At 36.1% G+C, this 24,684-nt stretch overlaps 1 protein-coding gene across 1 annotated transcript in view; it reads right to left on the bottom strand.

Annotated features, from left to right (window-relative positions):
• LOC118616897 (coiled-coil domain-containing protein 7-like) overlaps positions 1-24,684 on the bottom strand; it is a 172,591-nt gene that overhangs the window by 142,865 nt on the left and 5,042 nt on the right. Inside the window, exons 2-4 of the mRNA XM_036242454.1 lie at positions 12,045-12,128; positions 8,715-8,798; positions 4,302-4,385 (exon numbers count right to left, since the gene is read on the bottom strand). Of these exons, the coding sequence (XP_036098347.1) occupies positions 4,302-4,385; positions 8,715-8,798; positions 12,045-12,128 (252 nt within the window). The remainder of the gene's footprint in view (positions 1-4,301; positions 4,386-8,714; positions 8,799-12,044; positions 12,129-24,684) is intronic.

The raw sequence follows: 24,684 nt of genomic DNA on the forward strand, positions 1-24,684 counted from the left end.
ACAGGAACAAGACAGGGATGTCCACTTTCGCCACTCTTATTTAACATTGTACTGGAAGTCTTAGCCACAGCAATCACACATTAAGAAAAAATAACAGGGATCCAAATTGGAAAGGAGGAAGTGACACTGTCATTATTTGCAGATGACATGATATTATACATAGAAAACCCTAAAGACTCCATCAAAAATCTACTAGACTTAATAAATAAATTTGGCAAAGTAGCAGGATACAAAATTAATGTCAAGAATTTGATGGCATTCTTGTACACCAAGGATGAACTCACAGAAAGAGAAACTGAAAAAACAATCCCATTTACCACCGCGCCAAAAAAATTACGATACCTAGGAATAAACTTAACCAAAGAAGTAAAGGACCTATTTGCAGAAAACTTCAGGTCATTGAAAAAAGAAATAGAGGAAGATATAAAAAAGTGGAAGCACATACCCTGTTCATGGATTGGAAGAATTAACATCATTAAAATGTCCATGCTACCCAAAGCAATCTATAGATTCAATGCAATCCCCATCAAAATACCAACGACATATTTCATAGAACTAGATCAAATCCTTCAAAAGTTCATATGGAACCAAAAAAGATCCGGAATATCCACAGCAATCTTGAAAAAGAAGAACAAAGTAGGTGGGATCACAATACCAGATATCAGGTTATACTACAAAGCGACTGTAAACAAAACAGCCTGGTACTGGCACAAGAACAGGCATATAGACCAGTGGAACAGAACTGAAAACTGAGAAATGGACCCAAAGCAATACGATCAATTAATATTTGACAAAGTTGGCAAGAGCATACAGTGGAGTAAAGACAGCCTCTTTAATAAAAGGTGTTGGGAAAATTAGACAGCTACGTGTAAAAAAATGAAACTAACAATCAACTTACACCATACACAAAAATAAACTCAAAATGGATAAAAGACTTAAATGTGACCCATGAATCCATAAAAATTCTAGAAGAAAATGTAGGCAACAAAATTTCGGACATCATACACAGGAGAATTTTCACTGCTACATCACCTAAGGCAACAGAAACAAAGGAAAAAATGAACACATGGGACTATATCAAACTAAAATCTTCTGCACAGCAAAAGAAACAATCATCAAAATGGAAAGGCAACCCACTGTATGGGAGAACATCATTGCCAATGATACATCAGATAAGGGGTTAATTTCCAATATATATAGAGTGCTCATACAACTCCACAAAAGGAAGACAAAGAACCCAATTAAAAAATGGGCAGAGGAGCTGAATAGACACCTCTGCAAACAGGACATACAAATGGGCAAGAGAAATATGAAGAAATGCTCAACATCACTAATCATCAGAGAGATGCAAATTAAAACAACAATGAGGTATCACCTCACACCTGTCAGAAAGGCCGCCATCAACAAATCATCAAACAACAAGTGTTGGCGAGGGTGTGGAGAAAAGGTGACTCTAATACACTGCTGGTGGAAATGCAGATTGGTTCAGCCGCTGTGGAAAACAATATGGTGTTACCTCAAAAAATTAAAAATTGAACTTCCATATGACCCAGTGATCCCACTTCTAGGAATATACCCTAAGATGCCTGAAACACCAATCAGGAAGAATATATGTACCCCCATGTTCATAGCAGCACTATTTACAATAGCTAATATCTGGAAACAGCCCAAGTGTCCATCAGTGGACGAATGGATAAAAAAGCTGTGGTACATATACACAATGGAGTACTATGCAGCAGTAAGAAAGAAAGATCTCTTATCCTTCGAGACGACATGGAGGGACCTGGAAAGTATTATCCTAAGTGAAATAAGCCAAGCAGAAAAAGACAAATACCACATGATCTCACTTATATACTGAATATAATGAACATAACAGTCTGAGGAATACGGTAGACCCATAAACATGGAAGTGTGGCACAGACTGACATCCCTCAGAAGAGGGGGTGGGGCGGTGGGAAGAGATAAACCACAGAACTTATATGCATGTATGCCTGACAAATGGACATGGACAAGTAATCCGGGGACGGGGCGGGGGTGGGGTGGGGAGGGGCGTGCCAATGGGGTAAAAAAGGTAAAATATCTGTAACAAAAAATAAATAATTAAGAAAAAATAAAATAAAATGAAAAAAAAAATTCCAAATTTGCCTCCAAGTGTTCCAGTGATAGGAAGAGTGTCACATATTTCCATTAAATCAAGTTAGATATAATTATATGTAGTAAAGAAAGCATGACAAAAACCAAGATAGGCCCAAAGCTAGGTCACTTGCACCTGTAAGACAGGATGTGAATACAGAGGGAAAGTTATTGGAGGAAATTAAAGGTGTTACTCCACAGATTGCAAGAAGGGTAAGATAGTAAAGCAAGTCTTATTGTTGACATGGAGAAAGTTTTAGTGGTTTTCATACAAGATCAAGCAGACAAAACATTCGCTTAAGCCTAGCTCTAATCCAGAACAAGATCCTAACTGTCTTTAACAGTATGAAGAATATAGAAAAAAAAGTTTGAAGTTCCTATAGATTGATTGTTTCAGGAGGTTAAAAAAAAAAAGAAAGAAAAAAAAAAAAGAAAGAAAAGGAAGTCACCTCCATAAACATAAAAGAGCCAAATAAACAAGTGCTCATGAATAAGCTGCATGGAATTATCCAGAAGCTCTAGTTAAGATAATTATTGAAGATGGCTGAACTACACAACAGATTTCAGTGCTGACAAAGAAGACTCATATTTGAAGATGATGCCGATAGAAACCTTCATAGGTAGAGAGGAAATGTCAGTGACTCCCTCCAGAGGTTCAAACAACAGGCTGACCATATTGTTAGAATTTAATGTATCTGGTGAGTTTACTTTGAAGCCAATGCTCATTTGCTAGTCTAAAAATTCTAGGAGGCTTCAGAACTATGTTCCACCTACCTTGCCTATACTATATAATTAGAACAAAACACAGATTAGAGCACATCAGTTTACAACATGGATTTATGAATATTTTAGCCCTGTTGGACCTAACACAGAAAAAAAAAAAAAGACTCATTTCAAAATATTGCTGCAAACTGTCAAAGTACTTGCTCACCCAAGAGATCTGACGGAGATGGGCAATGAGACTACTAGTGTTTTACACCAGCTAACACTACATCTGTTCTGACGCAATTGGGTGAAGAAGAGTAATTTTGAGTAACTTCAACTCTTAATACAGGAGAAATGCACTTTGAAATGCAATAGCTACCATTAATAGTGTTTGCTGTGATGGACCTGGGAAAATTAAGTGGTAAATATTCTGGAAATGACCCACTATGATATATGCCAGTTACAAAACTTGTGATTCATGAAGGAGATCAATCATAACAAGAGTTTGAAAGAAGTTGATTCTGACCCTCCTGGATGACTTTGAAAAGTTCCAAGTTTCTATGAGGGAAGTAACTGGTGATGTGGTGGAAATAGCAAGACAATTACAATATCAAATGGAGCCTGAAGAACTGGAGGCTTAATTGCTTCAAACTAATGATAAAACTTTAGTGGGTGAGGAGCATTTTTTTAAGAATGATAAAAGAAAGTTGTTTCTTGAGATGGAACCTACTCTTAGAAACAATACTGTGAAGATTGTTGAATTGACAACAAAGGATTTAGTACATTACCAAAACTTAGCTGATAAAGAAGTGGCAGGTTTTGAGAGTACTACTCTAATTTTAAGAAAGATCTACTGTGGGCATAATGCTATCAAACAGCATTTCAAGTAACAAAGAAATCAACCTGGATGGCAGAGTCTATGGATGTGGCAAACTCCATTGCTGTCTTAGTTTAAGAAATTTCCACAGCTACGCCAACCTTCAGCAACCACCACTCTGATCTGTCAGCAGCCATCCATCAACATTAGGGGCAGACTCTCCACCAGCAAAAATTACAACTCACTAAAGTCTCAGATGTTTATTAGGAATTTTTAGCCATAAAATATTTTAAACTAAAGATATGCATAGATTTATTTTTTAGATAAAATGCTACTGCATACAGTACAGATTTCAGTACACTGTAGTAATGACTTTTATACCCTATGAGAACTAAAAAGTTTCATGTAATTTGTTTTTTGTCATAGTCACACTAGTACAATGCTCTGGAACCAAACCTAAAATATCTCCAAGTTATGCCTGTAGTTAAGGTAAGAATGGAACTAATTAAAGGAGGGTATTAATGAAAAATTTTCTCCATGTAATATTAAACTATAGGAACTTTTTTTTTTTTTAAGATTCACACTTAATTCAACTACTAAGAGGATATATAAACCTGAAATATTATATTTTTTAAATTGTCCTTACTTGGGAGATCCATTGATTGTGTCTTGAGTTGTCCCTTTGTTATGCCACCAGCTACTGCAATTTTTGAGCGTTCCATACTAATCCCTACACAAACAAACAGATTTCAAAACACATCATATGATCATTTATGTACAAATAATTTACATGTGAATATATATGTTTCCATAAGTATGTGTCTGTGTTAGGTATAAGTAGAGCAAAGACTATAGAGCAAAGTATTGTAGTGTAATACCTCAATTTGGAATCACAAAACCTTAAAGTGAAACAAATGGAGTAAGGATATGTCATATTATGTTGAGGTTCAGAGATTTTTAGTGATTTGTCCAAAACCAAATTACCAGCGAATGACAAAATTGATATACATTTTAGGAGATATGGTACATAATTCCTTAAAGAGATCTTATTCCTTACAAATTCTCTCTATACAAATTAAAATCATCCCAGGTAATTTATGAAAATAAAATTACTTCTAGGCTTACATTTAAACTCACTCTTTCTATAAGAATGTACTTCATGAGGAAGAATTTAGTTGCTTGTTTGACTCAGTTGGTTTCTCTGTTTTTTACAAGACAAGTAGCAAACCATAGACTGTGTGGTGACAGAAACTTATGATAAGTCAGAAATATTTGGACTCATTCAGAAAATTTTTAATTCCCCCTTAGATTTTGTAACTATAAAATAAGTAGATATCAGCAATTAAGAGAATAAAAAATGCATTGATTGGATTGAGAAAAAGTGTCTTCTTTGGTTCCTATGGATGGAGATGTTGTGATTTGCAAGAATGCAGCAGGACCAGGGTCCAGATTGGATTCATTTCCACCTGAATTTTCATATGATTCAAAGTTTCTGCTACAATGAATAACTATTAACTTGGTCTAGTGACATAAAATATGCATGAAAGATATTACAGGGACATTAATGTTATCAACGGGATACATATGATGGACGACCTATAGTCGACTTCAGGGTGAATGGTTTATTGGGTGTAAGTCAAGTTCTAGTAGACTATGCAAGTATAGTTAGAAACTGCCCATGGTCCTGACACTGTACAGCAGAACATTTGCTTTGAAGAAATGATTGAGTCTATAAATATATATAGAAGTTCACACTATGATTCTGCTAGCCCAAATGTACCACGCCATTTTCTTTACAGAGAGAATAACAGCTGGGCTATCAAAAACAAAATTAAAAAATTCCTCATATTTGGCAGAAGAAGTGTTCGTTAATTGATGGGAAGCATTTTTGGAAAGATATATGAGCTGTAGCAACACAAAACTGGGAAACATTAGTGGACATATTTTATTTGCTCTTGTCATGCTTCATTCGATATAAGTAAGAAAAATCAAGTCATAAGAATCAAGTATGCAAAGTATAATAAGATTAGCAGGAGGCAATAACATTTGAGGGGAGAAATGCTGGAGTAACTGATAAAGAAGTAGGAAACACACTTTAGTCCCCTCAAAATATCTTACCAATGATGTAAATATTTCTTAATCTCTTCCTACTGTAGTTTGGAAAGCTATTTTAATCAAATACATAGCATACTATACATTTTCTCCATTTAAAAAAATTTTAATAGATTTTTGAAATATATATTCAGAACTGTGTAACTACCAACATTGTAAATTTAAGAATCTACTTCAGATAGATACTAAAAATTTTTCAGATAGATCTAGAAATGCTACTCCTATATAGTTGTGTTACCACTTTCCCCTTTTTGTGCTATTATTACACAGCAGGCCCACCTTTTCTGTAGGGGATACATTCCAAGACCCAGCTGTGGGTGGATGCCTGAAACTGATTGTAATAAACCTTAAATATATTATAAGCATTCCAATACAATTATACCTATGATAAAAGTTTTGGATTCTCTTTGGCATATCCAAACTGCTAGCATCACTATGCTTGAACAATGTGGCCATTATAAAGTAAAATCAAGTTTATTTCAACACAGGCACTGTGATACCGGGCAGTGCTTACCGAAACGACAACTGAGAAGGCTACTAAGTCACTAAAGGTTAGATTGCATGCTCAGTGTGTATAGGCTGGACAAATGGATTATTCATGTCCAGAGTGGGACGGAAGGGACATCATGAGATTCATTGTGCTCCACAGAATGGTTGTTAATTTAAAATTTAGGAATTATTCATCTGAAATTTTCCATTTGATATGTTTAGATGGAGATTAAGCATGGATTACTAAAATGCACTAATTAAAACTACAGACATTGGGGCACTATAGTACTGAGTATACCTATGATATAAACATACTTATTTGTGATACTTATTTTTTTATAACTGTGTGCCCTCTGAAGAAGTTAAGAGAAGAAAGAAATGTATATATTTACAATGTTATTTTATGTGATCCACCTTATTGATAATTTTTGTTCTTTTTATATGCTCCTGCACATTTAAGTTAATGTCTGCTGTATCACCTTACTCAAATACATTGCAAATCCCACACATCTCCTTTGTCATGCTATTGTGGAAAGTATTACTTTTCAATATTTTATAGGTGCTACAATAGAAATACTTTAAAATCCACTACAGAGACAAAAATGCACTCATACTGCCTTTTGGAAATGTGAAATTCCTTGAACCCATACTTCTTTAAAGTAGGGATTCAAATTACTGTCTTAAGTCAATTGCTTTCAACATAAAGAACCTTCCTTTCTAGTATTTTAAATCAGGTCTGCTGGCAGCCAGACTCTTCTTTATAGTTTTTATTTTTTTTTCAAATTGGGAATCTCTTTTTCTCTCCTACGCTCTGAAAGAGTTTGGCTGGATATAACATCCTTGATGACAGTTTTTTCTATTATCTTAGTAAAAATGCCATCCAACTGCCTGTGGGCCTCCGCAGTTCGTGATTGAAGTCAGCTATTTCTCCTTTTCATGATGAATTCTTTCCTGTTTGTGGCTTTATGATTTTCTCTGTCTTTCATATCTTTTACCGTGATAGGTTTGGTTGTGCAATTCGGTGTACTTATTCTACTTAGATTAAATTGAGTTTGGGTGTGCAGTTTGCTAGATGTCATCTAATATGTTTGAGAAATTCCAGCCATTATTTCTTCCCATGATTTTTTGGCCCTTTTCTCTCCGCTCTACTTACAGTTCCCATTATTTTAAGTGTAGAGACTCTTTTGACCAAATCAATGCTAGAGCCACTCTAGTGAATTTTACTATACAGGTATTATAATTTCAATGCCACAATTTTCAATGTTTTTATTTTCATATATAATTCTATCTTTTAGTTGATACTTTTATTTGAGGGGAAGAGTGACTTACATTGTTTTCTGATTTAAGCATAGGATGCTTTACTTAAAAAATATATAAATTATATAAATAACTAAACCTGAAATATGCAACATTAGTTTTTTTTCATATGTGTGACTTCAGATGTCTTTATTATCCTTGACTTACATTGATGTTTTTTTTTACTTCCAATATCACAATGTTAAATAATTTTTATTTTGATATTTTTTAATTATGCATTGCTTTTCTCTTGTGTATAGTTCACACTTGCTTATTTTTATTTTTGCATGTCTCATATATTTTGTGGTAAAACTAGGGTACCTTATACAATGTATAGTAGCAAATCTGGAAAATGGGTTAGCCTCCCTTTTGGCGTCTTTTTATTCTTCTCAGTAAAAAGTGCCTGGTTATTTATTGAGTGATGGGACTGGACTCTCCTATTTTACTGGAGTCATCTTCCCTGCAGTGTCAAGCTTCTACTGTTGCTCCTGTGAGGGTGGGAACGTAGGTCTTGAACACAGTCACATTTTCATGCCAGTTGTTTTGAGAACCTTTCTTTTACTGTCTCCTCCCTGATTGCTCTGTTACCTGCCTGCTTCCTTTAGTACCATATCAAATATAATGAAGTATGTTATGTACTGATCTATAAGGATAAGGAGCAGAATATGATACTCTAAATTTTATTAAATAAAAAACAAAACTTAAAGGTCATTAATTTACCTGAGATATTAGAAATTAGCCTTATAGTTTAATCACAAGGATGGAATAAATACAATGCTATATTTATATTGTTTAATTTCCTTCTAAACCCATGCATTATGTAGGTTTTTTACTTTTACAAATACAAAGCAACTATCCCATTGAGTCTAACATATAAAAAGATTATATTGCATTTTATAGGCTTTCAGAAAGAATATTCAAAGCTCACAATAGCTTTGTCTTTTTGTGGATCACTTTACATAGATGCATTTTAAAACATATATTATGTAGCTAATATTCTATTAAAAGTAGAGTTCTATGGATTATGTAGGAATAATTTATGAGAGTGCTTAATTGTCTAATAATAGAATATAGATACTGTGGTCATTGCGGGGCCAAACTTAAATAAACTTCTGAGAAGATAAATAAACAATAACTAGACTTACAATTTTCTTGTTCTTACCAGAGTGACTCTTTGATTGTGTCTTGACTTCTCCTTTTATTATATTTCTTCCCAGCATACCTGGTAAGTATTCTGTATCAGTATCTATAGATATAAGCAGATTTAAATAAGTTTTGTATGGAAAAATTAACATTTGTGTGTTGATGTGTTTGTGTGTGTGTGTGTTGTTTTGTGAGTGTGTGTTTGTGTCTAGTACTCTTCTATTTAGCATTTTGTCACAGGAAAAGAAATACAATAAAATACCTGTGTTTCAGAAATGAACACCTTAGAATCATTTCAGACATTAGCGATCACATAAGCCTTATTATACTGAGGGTTATACATGTTCAGTGATTTGATCAGGGTGACATATCCAGCTAGTGGCTAAAGTCAATTAGAAACTCATTTCTCATAAATCCTTAACTGGGTGTTTTCTCATAACATAAAGATCCTATTGAAAATTTAAATCATCCCAGAGAGCTTATATTCATAACATCACTTTCAAACATACGAAAGAACACATATATTTTGGAAGGATAAACTCGGCAGACGAGGACAAATAGATTTTCCTAGGTCAGGTTACAAACTATGGTCATCATAGTCATGGATTCAGATGCCTTTTGAAATGGCATAGATACCATGGATAGTATTTGCTCTGATGGACCTAGGAAAGTAATTAGTAAACATTCTGGAAATGACCCACCATTATATATGCCATCCACAAAACCTGTGATTATTGGGAGAGGTCAAAATATCAATAGAAAGAGAAATTAGAAAATACTAGATTTTGACAATATGAAATGACTTGGAAACATTCAAGGATTCCATGAAGGACTTAACTGGTGGGGTGTTGAAAATAGCAAGACAACTAGAATAGTAATTAAGCCTGAAGAACTGGTGGCCAAATTCCTGCTGTAATCTCATGATAAAATTTTAATGGATAAGAAGCATCTTCTTATGAATGATCAAAGATAGTGCTTTCTTGATGATATTTACCTTTAGAAAAGATGTTTTTAATATTATTGAATGGACACCAAAGGATTTATTTTTTTTGAAATGTTTGTGTTTTATTTTATTTATTTATTTTTATTAATTAATTAATTTATTTTTGTTACAGATTTTTCTCCTTTTCCCCCACTGACTCACCCCTCCCCACCCTGTCCCCAGCTTTGTTGTCCATGTCCCTTGTTAATGCATATATGCATATAAGTTCTGTGGTTTATCTCTCCCCCCCACTCCTTCTTCTGGGGATTGTCAGTCAGTACCCACTTTCACATCTCTGGCACTACACCATTCCGCAGACTGTTATGTTCATTATATTCCACAGATAAGTGAGATCATGTGATACTTGTCTTTCTCTGTTTAGCTTGTTTTGTTTAGGATAATACTTTCCAGGTTCATCCATGTCGTCTCAAATGATAAGCGATCTTTCTTTCTTATAGCTGCATAGTACTCCATTGTGTATATATACCACAGCTTTTTTTTATCCATTCATCTACTGATGGGCATTTGGGCTGTTTCCAGATCTTAGCTATTGTAAATAGTGCTGCTAAGAACATGGGGGTACATATATTATTTTTGATTGGTGTTTCAGGCTTCTTGGGGTATATTCCTAGAAGTGGGATCACTGGGTCAAATGGCAGTTCAATTTTTAACTGAAATGTGACTCATGAATCTATAAAAATTCTAGAAGAAAATGTAGGCAACAAAATTTCAGACATCATATGCAGCAGAATTATCACTGATACATCACCTAAGGCAACAGAAACAAAGGAGAAAATGAACACATGGGACTACATCAAACTCAAAAGCTTCTGCACAGCAAAAGAAACAACCACCAAAATGGAAAGGCAATCCATTCTCTCAGAGAGCATATTTGCCAATGATACATCAGGTAAGGGGTTAATTTCCAAAATATATAGAGTGCTCATACAAGTCAACAAAAGGAAGACAAATAACCCAATTAAAAATGGGCAGAGGAGCTGAATAGACACCTCTCCAAACAGGAAATACAAATGGCAAGAGACATATGAAGAAATGCTCAACATTACTAATCATAAGAGAGATGCAAATTAAAATAACAGTGAGGTATTACTTCACACCTGTCAGAATGGCCGCCATCAACAAATCATCAAACAACAAGTGTTGGCGAGGGTGTGGAGAAATGGGGACTCTAGTACACTGCTGGTGGGAATGCAGACTGGTGCAGCCACTATGGAAAGCAATATGGACAACAAAGGATTTAAAACATTAGCTATCTGTGGTACATATACACAATGGAGTACTATGAAGCTGTAAGAAAAAAAAAATCTCTTATCCTTTGAGACAAAATGGAGGGACCTGGAAAGTATTATCCTAAACAAAACAAGCCAAACAGAGAAAGACAAGTATTATATGATCTCACTTATTCGTGGAATATAATGAACATAACAGTCTGAAGAGTGGGGTAGTTTCAGAGACGTGGAAGTGGGGTACAGAGTGACAATCCCCAGAAGAGAGGGTGGTGGGGGAGACATAAACTACAGAACTTATATGCATGTGTGCATGAACAATGGACATGGACAACAAAGCTGGGGACAGGGTGGGGAGGGAGAGGGAGGGGTAAATCAGTGGGAGGAAAAAGAGAAACATCTGTAACAAAAATAAATAAACAAATTATTAATTAAATAAAAAATGAAACGTTAGCTAAACTTAGCTCATAACGCAGTGGCAGATTTGAAAGTACTTCTCCAAATTTAAAAGCAGATCTACTGTGGCTATAATGCTATCAAACAGCATCGATGCTACAGAGAAATCATCCATAAAAAGAAGTCTATGGATGTGGCAAACTCCAATGTTGTCTTATGTTAAGAAATTTGTATAGACACCCCAACCATCAGCAACCATCACTCTGTTCCATTGGCAGTCCTCCACATTTGGGAAAGACTGTCCACCAGCAAAAATTACAACTTACTGAAGGCTCAGGTGACTATTAGCAGATTTTAGCCATACACTGTTTTTAATTCATCGTGCATTGATTTGTTATTTAGATCAAATGCTAGTAGTGCACACAGAGTAGACTACAGTATAGTGTAATCATAATTTTTAATATGATGGGACACCAAAACTTTCATGTGACTTGCTTTTTGTGGTATTCACTCTATAGAAATGCTTTGTAACTAAACCTAAAAATACCTTCAGTGTGTGGCTGTACTAATGCAAGAGTTTACTTAATGGAGGGTATACATGAAAACTTTTCTCCATGTAAAAGTCAGCTATAGGAACTTTTGTTCTTAGAGATCCACAATTAATTCAAGTACTAAGAGGATAAGTAAACCTGAGATATTATATTCCTTAATTTCTTGTTTTTACCTGGGAAATCCATTGATTGTGTCTTGAGTTGCCCCTTTATGATGCCACGTGCAATTGCTTCTGTTGAGCCATCCACATTAGTCCCTACATAAATAACAAGATTTCAAAACACATCATATGCTCATTTTCATAGAAATCTTTTACCTGTGAATATATATGTTTCCTTGAGCGGGTGTGCATTTTGGGTGTAACTAGCATGTTTGATTATACAGAAAATCACTATATGAAATGTTTGGGTTGCAGAATCACATAACCTTAAATTGGAACAGATCTAGAAAGGATATAGGCATGTGATGTTGATGTTCAGAGATGTTAATTTGTCCAGAACCTAATATCTAGGAAATGACAAAATTGATACATATTTTAGGAGCTTTGCCACATAATTCCTTAAAGAGATCTTATTCCATACACATTCATTCTTTTGCAGATTGAATCATCCCAGATAATTTAGGATAGTAAAATTACTTCCAGGATCACATCAAAGCTCTTTTTCCCTTGGGCTGTACTTCTTGAAGAACTTAAGTCTTTGTGTGTTTGTTCTTTAACCGGAAGACAAGTAACAATCCATGGACTGTTTAGTCACAGAAACTTACCATGAGTCAGAAATACTTTAACTCATCCAGGAAAATTTTAATTCCCCTTTAATTTCTGAAACTGTAAATCAGGTAGACATATACAATTAAGAGAATATAAAGACATTGATTGGACTAAGAAAAGTATATTCTTTGGTTTCTTTGGATGGAGACATTGCATTTTGCAATGAGGAATTGGTTAAGATTGCAGTAGTAGCAGGGTTTCATCTGGATTTATTTTCACTTTAGTTTGCATATGATTCAAAGTTTTTGCTATAAGTAATAACTATTAACTTGGTCTAGTGACATAAATAATGTATAAAAGGTATTAGAGAAATTGTGAAAGGGATAAATATGATTGGCGACATAAAGTTGATATCTGGTTCAACAATTTATTCAGTGGAAGTCAAGTTCTGGTAGACCATTCAAGTGCAGTTAGAAACCTCCCATGGTCCCAACAATGCACAGCAGAACACTTGCTTTGAAGAAATGGCTATGCCCATAAATACATATGAAAGTTTGTACTATGATTCTGTTAGCCCAAATATACCACATCACTTTCCTTACAGAAAGGATGGCATTAACAAAATAAATAAGAATGCTTTATATTGTGAAGAACGAACGTTCATTAATTGATTAAAAATATTTTGGGAAATTTACATCAGCGGTAGCAACACAATACTTGGAAACATTAGTGGACATATTTTACATGCTCTGGTCTTGTTTCAATGGGTACAAGTAAGAAAAACCAAGTCATAAGAGTCAAGTATGCAAAGTATAGTAATGTTAGAAGGAGGCAATCAGAATAGTATTTGAGGGGAGAAATGCTGAAGTAACTAATAATACAGTAAGAATCACAATTTTTCTCCCTCAAAATATCTTCCCACTGATGTAAATCTTTCTTAAACTCTTCGTACTTGTAGTTCAGAAAGCTATTTTTACAAAATATACAGCACAACATACATTTTCCCCATATTAAAAGAGAATTTAATGGATTTTTAGAATATATATTCAGTCCATAGGTGTGACTCAGTGATTTAGCATTGACCCATGCACCAAGAGGATATTGGTTAGATTCCAGGTCAGGGCATATGCCCAGGTTGTGGGCCTGATCCCCTTTGGGGGCCATGCAAGAGGCAACAGATCGATGTCCTCTCTCATTGATGTTTCTGTATCCCACCCTCCTCTCCCTCTTTCTCTAGAACCAATAAAGGAAAAAATTACAAAATATATATATATATATTTATATTCAGAGTTGTGTAGCTACCAACACTGTAAATTTTTAAATCTACTTCAGACTGATACTGAAAAAATTCCAGATAGACTTCAGACTGATGCTGAAAAAATTCCAGCATCAGAAATATCACTGCTATATAGGTGCATTACCTCTTCTCCCGTTTTGTGCTATTATTATATAGCAGGCCCACTTTATCTCTAGGGGATACATTCCAAGACCCAGAGATGGGTGGATGCCTGAAACTGATTGTAATAAACCTTAAATATATTATAAGCATTCCAATACAAATATACCTATGATAAAAGTTTTGGATTCTCTTTGGCATATCCAAACTGCTAGCATCACTATGCTTGAACAATGTGGCCATTATAAAGTAAAATCAAGTTTATTTCAACACAGGCACTGTGATACCGGGCAGTGCTTACCGAAGCGACAACTGAGAAGGCTACTAAGTCACTAAAGGTTAGATTGCACGCTCAGTGTGTATAGGCTGAACAAATGGATTATTCATGTCCTGAGTGGGACAGAGAAGTCATCATGAGATTTATCATGCTCCGTGGAATAATTGTTAATTTTAAACTTAGGAATTATTCATCTGAAATTTTCCATTTGACACATTTGGCTGGAGATTGAGCATGAATTACTAAATGCACTACTTAAAACTGCAAACAATGGGGCACTATGGTACTGAGTATAAACGTATTTGTGATACTTATATTTTGATAACTGTGTTCCCTCTGAAGAAGCTGAGAGACAAAATAAATGTATATATTTACAAATTTTTAAAATGTAATCTGCCTTATTTATAATTTTTTGTTCTCTTTATATGTTCCTGTGCATTTAAGTTAAGGTCTGCTCTATCATCTTACTCAAATACATTGCACATCCCACACATCTCTTTTGTCATGCTACTGTATAAAGTATTACTTTTCCATATTTTGTAGTCACTACAATACAAATATCTTTTAAATCCACTACAGAAACAAAAATGCATTCATACTGCCTTTGGAACTATAAAATTCCTTGAATTCATGCTTCCTTAAAGTAGATCCAAATTACTGCCTTAAGTCAATTGCTTTCAACATAAAGAACCTTCTTTTCTAGTATTTTAAATCAGGTCTGCTGGCAGCCAGACTCCTCTTTTTAGTTTTTCTTTTTTTTTTAAATTGGGAATCTCTTTTTCTCTCCTTCATTCTGAAAGAGAGTTTGGCTGGATACAACATCCATGATAACATTTTTTTCTATTATCTCAGTAAAAATGCCATCCAGCTGCCTGTGGTCCTCCATAGTTTGTGACTGAAATCAGCTATTAATCTCACCAAGTTTCTCTTTTCTATGATGAGTTCTTTCCCCTTTGTGTCTTTAATAATTTTTTGGCCTTTATAACTTTTACCATGATAGGTTTGGTTGTGCAATTCGGTGTAATTACTCTACTTAGATTACATTGAGCTTGGGTGTGCATATTAAATCATATATTATGTTGCTAATATTCCATTGAAGGTAGAGTTCAATTGATTATAGGAAGAATATATAAGAATGTTTTATTGTGTAATAATAGAATATAGGTTCTCTGGTCATTGCACGTACAAACTTAAATAAATTTCTGAGAAGATAAATATTAACTAGACTAACAATTTTATTGTTCTTACCAGAGTGACTCTTTGATTTTTTCTTGACTTCCTCTTTTATTATACCTCTTCCAAAAGCAGTTGGTAAGTATTCAGTATCAGTATCTATTGAAATAAGCAGTTCTAAATAAGTTTTGTACTGAAAATATTAACATATGTGTGTTGATGTGTATGTTTGTTGCTATGCAAATGTGTGTTTGTGATTAGTACTCTTCAATTTAGCATTTTGTCACAGAATAAGAATTACAATAAAATATCTGTGTTTCAGAAATACACACTTTAGAATCATTAGAGCCATTAGTGATCACATAAGCTTTATTGTACTGAGGATTATACGTGTTCAGTGATTTGATCAGGGTGACATGTCCAGCTAATGCCAAAATTCAATCCAAAACTGATGTCTCATAAATTATTAACTGGGTCTTTTCTCATAACATACAAATCCTGTTGAAAATTTAAATCATCCAAGAAAGCTTATATTAATAACAAAACAGTGACACGGGACAGTGGTCATCTTACTTCTTCCCAGGGCTCTGGGGAGAGGCAATGGGCTCTCCCTCAGAGTTTCAACCTCACCCATTGGCCATTGAAATGCAAATTGAGACTCATTAACAATCAGCATGTGCCCTAGCCTCCGGAAATTCCCTTACTCTGAATACCTGAGGGAGTTTTGATTCAACTGAGAAGCCAAAGCTTTTCAAGTAGCTGTGAATAATTGCCTCCAGGCAAAACCTAGATAATAACTGAACCATTCCTGAGCTTTCAACTCTGCCCAGGAAGGTAAGACTTGACAGTGGTGTTTAAAATGGGTACCACCACACTCATCCAAACCCAGTAGAGGGTGCCACAAACAGCAGAACACCTACACCCACAGGGAAAATTTGGCAGGCTCCAAAACCCACTGAGACAGCCAAAATGGTGAAAGAAAAAAACAAATGACAAATAAAATAACAAGAAACCTCTATGAAAGATGAGATAAATGAGCTTCAGTTAAGCAAGTTAACAAAACTAGAATTCAGAGCCATGATCTTGAAGCTCAACAGCATGTGTAAAAACATGAGCACCATGAGTAAAGACATAGAAATGTAGAAAATAAACCAGTTAGAAATTAAAAACCACCAAGAAGAAATGAAGAATGACATATCAGAAATAAAGAACACATTAGAAGGTCTAAACTGCAAAGTAGAGGAAGCTGAGGACCAGATCAGTGACTTAGAAGACAAAGTAAAAAAAAAATCAACCAATCAGAAAACCAAAAGGAAAAAATAATTAAAAATCAGGAAGCCAGCTTATGAGAAATGTGGCACAACTGGAAACATAATAATATTCACATCATAGGAGTCGCTGAAGAGGAAGAAAATGAACACGGGTTAGAGAATATATTTGAAAAAATGGTGACAGAAAACATTCTTAATTTAGTAAAGAAAGAATGCATTCAAGTTCAAGAAGTACAGAGAGCTCCAAGTAAGAAGAACCCAATAGGCTCACACCAAGACACATAGTAATGAAAATGCCAAAACTTGAAGACAAAGAGAGAATCCTAAAGGCAGCAAGAGATAAGCAACAGGTTACTTACAAAGGAACCCCCATAAGGCTCTCAGCTGACTTCTCAACAGAAACCCTACAGGCAGGAAGGGAAAGGCATGAGGTAATCAAGGTAATGAAAAACAAGGATCTGAATCCAAGACTATTCTACCAAGCGAGGCTATCATTTAAAACAGAAGATCAAATAAAAAGCATCCCAGACCTAGAAGAAAAAAAAAGGCTAAGGGAATACATTAGCACCAAACCAGTACTGCAAAAAATGTTAAAAAGACTGCTGTAATTGGCAAGAGAAATAGGAAGAAATATAGAACCACACTAAGAAAAATGGCAATAAATAAATACATATCAATAATCACCTTAAATGGAAATGGACTGAATGCTCCAATAAAAAGACACAGAGCAGCTGATTGGATAAGAAAACTTGACTCACATATATGTGCTTTACAAGAGACCCACCTCACAACAAAAGACTCACATAGAGAAACTGCTTTGCCGGGATGACTCTGCACACAAACCTGTTCTCGAACTTGCCGTGGGAGCCCTGGGGCCAGGAGCACCCAGGAGGCAGCCCATGAAGGAAGGCCCTGGGTTCTTCACCCGTGTTCAGCCATCCTCAGCAGCAAGGGGCACCATGCGGACCGCAGTCTGAGGGGTGCCCGGGAGTGAGGACCAGGTAACCTGAAATTGGGTGCGTGTGTCTACGTTAAGTCACCACTTCACATTCCTTCTGTGAATTCAGAGTGGAATCCTGCCCCACAGGGGGAAGTTCTATACACCCAAGAATAAAACCAATTTAAAGAAGAGGGATAGGACCAGAAAAATGGCGGCGGAGTGAACGGAAGCTACACAGACCGTCTCCCAGAACCAAACTGGAATTACAACTATAACACAGACAAATTGACGGGAAAAAGCAACAGAAAAGCAGCTTGCGAGGACCATACAACGAGGGACACTGACTCCATCCCGGTATGCTTGTGAAGGCGTGAGATGGGGGCTGGGAGCCCACGGTCAGCAGCTCGGCAGCGGCCTCAGCTGGGAGCAGCGCCCTCGGGTTACACTCCCAGGTGGCTCCACAGAGCAGAGCTGGGAAAGAGGCTAAAACAGCCACAGCCACAGCCACTCACGTTGGGCGCCGGCAGAGGAAGGGCAGACTGGACTGGAACTGTGTCGGGACACTCGGGGTTTGCAGGGTGCTCAGAGCTTTTGCTGAGTGCAGCCATGCAGGATGGTGGTCATATTGCTCCTTCCCAGGGCTCTGAGGAGAGGCATCAGCCCCTCCCTCGGAGATTCAACCCCACCCTGTGGGCCATTGAAGTGCTAATTGAGGCTCATTAACAACCAGCATCTGCCCCACCCTCCTGAAATGCCCTTGTACTGAGCACCTGAGGGAGTTTATCAATCAACTGACAACCCAAAACTCATCAAGTAACCTAGACTGCTAGCCTCAAGGCAAAAAACTAGAGGATAACAGTACCTTTCCTGGGCTAGCAACTTTCACCAGGAAAGTAAGACTTGACAGTGGTATTTAACGTGGATCCTCCCTCGCTCATCTAAACACAGGAGAGGGAGCCACAAACAGCAGAACACCAACACCCACAGGGAGAACTTGACAGGCTCCAAAGTCCACAGTGATAGCCAAAATGGTGAAACACCGAAACAGAAGCCAAATGAAAGAGCAAGAGACCTCCACCGAAGATGAGATCAATGTGGATCAATTAGGCACCTTAACAGAGCTAGAATTCAGAGCCATGATCTTGAGGAAGCTGAACAGCATGAGTAAAGACATAGAGACACTGAAAATAAGCCAACTGGAAATTAAAAACCAACAAGAAGAGATAAAAAATGACATATCAGAAATGAAAAACACATTGGAAGGTTTAAAAAGAAGAGTAGAGGAAGTTGAGGACCAGATCACTGAATTAGAAGACAGGGTAGAAAAAAATCAACCAATCAGAAAAATGAAAGGAAAAAACTATTAAAAGGCAGGAAGACAGCTTAAGAGATCTGTGGAACAACAGGAAACGTAATAATATTCGCATCATAGGAGTCCCCGAAGAAGAAGAAAATGAGCAAGGGATAGATAATATATTCAAAAAAATAGTGACAGAAAACTTCCCTAATTTGGTGAAGGAAGAGGCATTCAAGTTCAAGAAGCACAGAGAGTCCCAAGTAAGAAGAACCCAAACAGGCCCACACCAAGACACATAGCAATTAAAATGCCACAAATTAAAGACAAAGAGAGAATCCTAAAAGCAGCAAGAGATAAGCAACAGGTTACCTACAAAGGAAACCCTATAAGGCTCTCAGCTGACTTCTCACAAGAAACACTACAGGCCAGAAGGGAATGGCAGGAAGTAATCAAAGTCATGAAAAACAAGAATCGGAATCCAAGACTACTCTACCCAGCAAGGCTATCATTCAAAATAGAAGGTCAAATAAAGAGCTTCCCAGACAAAAAAAAAAAGGCTAAGGGAAGACATTAGCACCAAACCAGCACTGCAAGAAATATTAAAAGGACTAGCAGTAGAAATGGGAAGGAAAATAGAACCACACTAAACAAAAATGGCAATAAATAAGTACATATCAATAATCACCTTAAATGTAAATGGATTGAATGCTCCCATAAAAAGACACAGAGTAGCTGATTGGATAAGAAAGCATGACTCATCTATATGTTGTTTACAAGAGACCCACCTCACAACAAAAGACTCACATAGGTTGAAAGTGAAGGGATGGAAAAAAATTTTCCCAACAAATGGAAAGCAAAAAAAAGCTGGGGTAGCAATTCTCATATGTGATAAAATAGATTTCAAAATGAAGACCATAACTAGAGACAAAGACGGCCACTACATAATATTGAAAGGATCTATCCAACAGGAAGATATAACCTTGATAACCATATATGCACCCAATACAGGAGCACCAAAATATATTAAAAATCTTCTGGAGGACTTCCAAGGAGAAATCGCCAACAATACAATCATAGCATGGGACTTCAACACCCCGTTGACAGCACTGGATAGATCTTCTAGGCAAAAAATTAGCAAGGAAACAGAGACTCTAAATGAAGCACTAGACCAAATGGATTTAATAGATATCTACAGAGAATTACACCCCAAAACTACAGAATTCACATTCTTCTCAAGTGCACATGGGACATTGTCAAAGAGAGACCACATGATAGGACACAAACTAAATCTCTACAAGTTCAAGAAGACTGAAGTCATATCAAGTGTCTTCTCAGATCATAATGACATGAAACTAGAAATCAATTGCAACAAGACCATGCAAAGACATTTCAACACATGGAGGCTAAATAGCATGTTTTTAAACAATGGATGTGTCACCGAGGAGATCAAGGAAGAAATTAAAAACTTCCTGGAAACCAATGAAAGTGAACACACAACAACACAAAATCTATGGGATGCAGTGAAAGCAGTTCAGAAAGGGAAGGTCATAGCACTACAGGCCTACCTCAAAAAAACAAGAAGAATTTCTAATTGACTGTCTAAACTCACAACTTAAAGAATTAGAAAGCAAACAAAAGGAAATCCCCACAGCAAGTAGATGGAAGGAAATAGTAAAGATCAGAGCAGAAATAAATGACATAGAGACCAAAAAAAAAAACAATTCAAAGGATCAATGAAACAACCAGCTGTTTTTTTGACAAGATAAACAAGATTGATGGACCCTTAGCTAGACTCACCAAGAAACAAAGAGAGAGAACCCAAATACACAAAATCAGAAATGAAAGGGGAGAAGTAACAGCCAACACCACGGAAATACAAAAGATTGTTAAAAACTACTATGAACAACCATATGGCAACAATTCGACAATCTAAGCGAAATGGACAAATTTCTAGAAACACAGACTCCCAAAACTGGACCCAGAAGAGATAGAAAACTTGAACAGACCAATAACAACTAAGGAAATTGAAGAGGTAATGAAGACTCTTCCAGCAAACAAAAGCCCAGGCCCAGATGGCTTCACTGGGGAGTTTTACCAAATATTCAAAAAAGAACAAACACCCATTCTCCTCAAAATATTTCAAAAAATTCAAGAAGAAGGAAGACTTCTAAACACGTTCTATGAGGCCAGCATAATTCTAATTCCAAAACCAGAAAAAGACAGTACGAAGAAAGAAAACTATAGGCCAATACCCCTGATGAACATAGACGCAAAAATCCTGAACAAAATATTAGCAAATCAGATCCAGAAATACATCAAAACAATTTTTCACCATGACCAAGTGGGATTCATTCCAGGGATGCAAGGCTGGTACAATATTCCAAAATCAATAAATGTGATACAGCACACTAATTAGATGAGGAATAAAAACCACATGATCATATCAATAGATGCTGAAAAAGCATTCAACAAAATCCAGCATCCGTTTCTGATAAAAACGCTCAGTAATGTGGGAATACAGGGATCATATCACAACATAATAAAGACCATATATGAAAGACCTACAGCCAACATCATACTTAATGGACAGAAACTAAAAACATTTCCATTAAGAACAGGAACAAGACAGGGGTGTCCACTTTCACAACTCTTATTTAACATTGTACTGGAAGTCTTAGCCACAGCAATCCATCAGGAAGAAAAAATACAAGGGATCCAAATTGGAAAGGAGGAAGTGAAACTGTCATTATTTGCAGATGACATGATATTGTACATAGAAAACCCTAAAGACTCCATCAAAAATCTACTAGACTTAATAAATGAATTTGGCAAAGTAGCAGGATACAAAATTAACATCAAGAAATCGACAGCATTCTTGTACACCAATGATGAACTCACAGAAAGAGAAACTGAAAAAACAATCCCATTTACCATCACGCCAAAAAAATTAAGTTACCTAGGAATAAACTTAACCAAAGAAGTAAAGGACCTATTTCTAGAAAACTACAGGTCATTGAAAAAAGAAATAGAAGAAGATATAAAAAAGTGGAAGCACATACCCTGTTCATGGTTTGGAAGAATTAACATCATTAAAATGTCCATACTACCCAAAGCAATCTACAGATTCAATGCAATCCCCATCAAAATACCAATGACATATTTCATAGAACTAGAACAAATACTTCAAAAGTTCATATGGAACCAAAAAAGACCCCGAATAGCCACAGCAATCTTGAAAAGAAGGACAAAGTAGGTGGGATCACAATACCAGATATCAGATTATACTACAAAGCGACGGTAACCAAAACCGCCTGGCACTGGTGCAAGACCAGTGGAACAGAACTGAAAACCCAGAAATGGACCCAAGGCAATATGCTGAATTAATATTTGACAAAGGTGGCAAGAGCATACAATGGAGTAAAGACAGCCTCTTTAATAAATGGTATTGGGAAAATTGGACAGCTACATGCAAAAAAATGAAACTAGACCATCAACTTACACCATACACAAAAATAAACTCAAAATGGATAAAATACTTAAATGTGACCCTTGAATCTATAAAAATTCTAGAAGAAAATGTAGGCAACAAAATTTCGGACATCATACACAGCAGAATTTTCACTGATACATCACCTAAGGCAACAGAAACAAAGGAAAAAATGATCACATGGGACTACATCAAACTCAAAAGTTTCTGCACTGCAAAAGATACAATCATCAAAATGGAAAGGCAACCCACTGTATGGGAGAACATCATTGCCAATGATACATCAGATAAGGGGTTAACTTCCAATATGTATAGAGTGCTCGTGCAACTCAACAAAAGGAAGACAAAGAACCCAATTCAAAAATGGGCAGAGGAGCTGAATACACACCTCTGCAAACAGGACATACAAATGGCCAAGAGACATATGAAGAAATGCTCAACATCACTAATCATCAGAGAGATGCAAATTAAAACAACAATTAGGTATCACCTCACACCTGTCAGAATTGCCGCCATCAATACATCATCAAACAACAAGTGTTGGCGAGGGTGTGGAGAAAAGGGGACGCTAGTACACTGCTGGTGGGAATGCAGATTGGTACAGCCACTATGGAAAACAATATGGTGTTACCTCAAAAAATTAAAAATTTAACTTCCATATGACCCAGTGATCCCACTTCTAGGAATATATCCTAAGAAGCCTGAAACAGCAACCAGAAAGAATACATGTACCCCCATGTTTGTAGCAGCACTATTTACAGTAGCTAAGATCTGGAAATAGCCCAAGTGTCCATCAGTAGACGAATGGATAAAAAAGCTGTGGTACATATACACAATGGAGTACTTTGCAGCGGTAAGAAAGAAAGATCTCTTATCCTTTGAGATGACATGGAGGGAGCTGGAAAGTATTATCCTAGGTGAAATGCGCCAAGCAGAAAAGGAGAAATACCACATGATCTCACTTATATATGGAATATAAAGAATATAACAGTCTGAGGAATAAGGTAGATCTAGCAACATGGAAGTAGTGCACAGACTGACATACCTCAGAAGAGGGTGTGTGTGTGTGGGGGGTTGGAAGAGATAAACCACAGAACTTATATGCATGTATGCATGACCAATGGGCATGGACAACTAAGCCAGGGACGGGGCAGGGGTGGGTTGGGGAGGGGGTGCCAATGGGGTAAAAAAGGTGAAATATTTTTAACAAAAAAATAAATAAAAAATTAAAAAAAAAAACTCACATTGGTTGAAAGTGAAGAGATGAAACAACATCTTTCAAGCAAACAGAAAGCAAAAAAAAGCTGGGGTAGCAATACTCATATTTGATAAAGTCGATTCCAAAATAAAGGCCATAACTAGAGACAAAGAAGGCCACTACATAATACTGAAAGGATCTATCCAACAGGCAGATGTAACTTTGATAAACATATATGCACGCAATATAGGGGCACAACAATATATTTAAAATCTTCTGGAAGACTTCAAAGGAAATAGCAATAGCAATGCAATAATAGCAGCGGACTTGAACACCCCATTGACATTACTGGATAGATCCTCTAGACAAAAGTTAGCATGAAAACAGAGACTCTAAATGAAGCACTAGAGCAAATGGATTTAATAGATATCTACAGAGAATTACACCCCCAAACTACAGAATTTGCATTCTTCTCAAGTGCATATGTGACATTCTCAAAGATAGACCACAAGTTAGGACACAAATTAAACTTCTATAATTTCAAGAAAATTGAAATCATATTGCGCATCTTCTCAGATCATGATGGCATGAAACTAGAAATCAATTGCAAAAAGAACAGGCAAAGACATTTGAAAACATTAAGACTAAATAGCATGTTATTGAACAATGAATGGGTTATATAGAGATAGAGGAAGGAATTTAAAACTTCTGAGAAACCAGTGAAAATGAACACTCAACAAAACAAAATCTATGGGATGCATCAAAATCAGTTCTGAAGGGAATTTCATAGCACTACAGGCCTACCTCAACATGCACGGCTTCATGGGGAATTTTATCAAACATTCAAAGAACTAATACCTATTTTGTACAAACTATTTCAAAAAATTCAAGAAGAAGAAAGGCTTCCAACCTGTTTTATGAGGCTAGGATAATTCTAATTCTAAAACCAGAAAAAGACAATACAAAGAAAGAAAGCTACAGATCAATATCCTTGATGAACACAGATGCCAAAATCCTGAACAAAATACTAGCAAATCAAATTCAGCAATACATCCAAAAAATTA

This window comes from Molossus molossus, unplaced genomic scaffold (assembly GCF_014108415.1).
Source record: "Molossus molossus isolate mMolMol1 unplaced genomic scaffold, mMolMol1.p scaffold_m16_p_1, whole genome shotgun sequence".
NCBI classification, from domain to species: domain Eukaryota; kingdom Metazoa; phylum Chordata; class Mammalia; order Chiroptera; family Molossidae; genus Molossus; species Molossus molossus.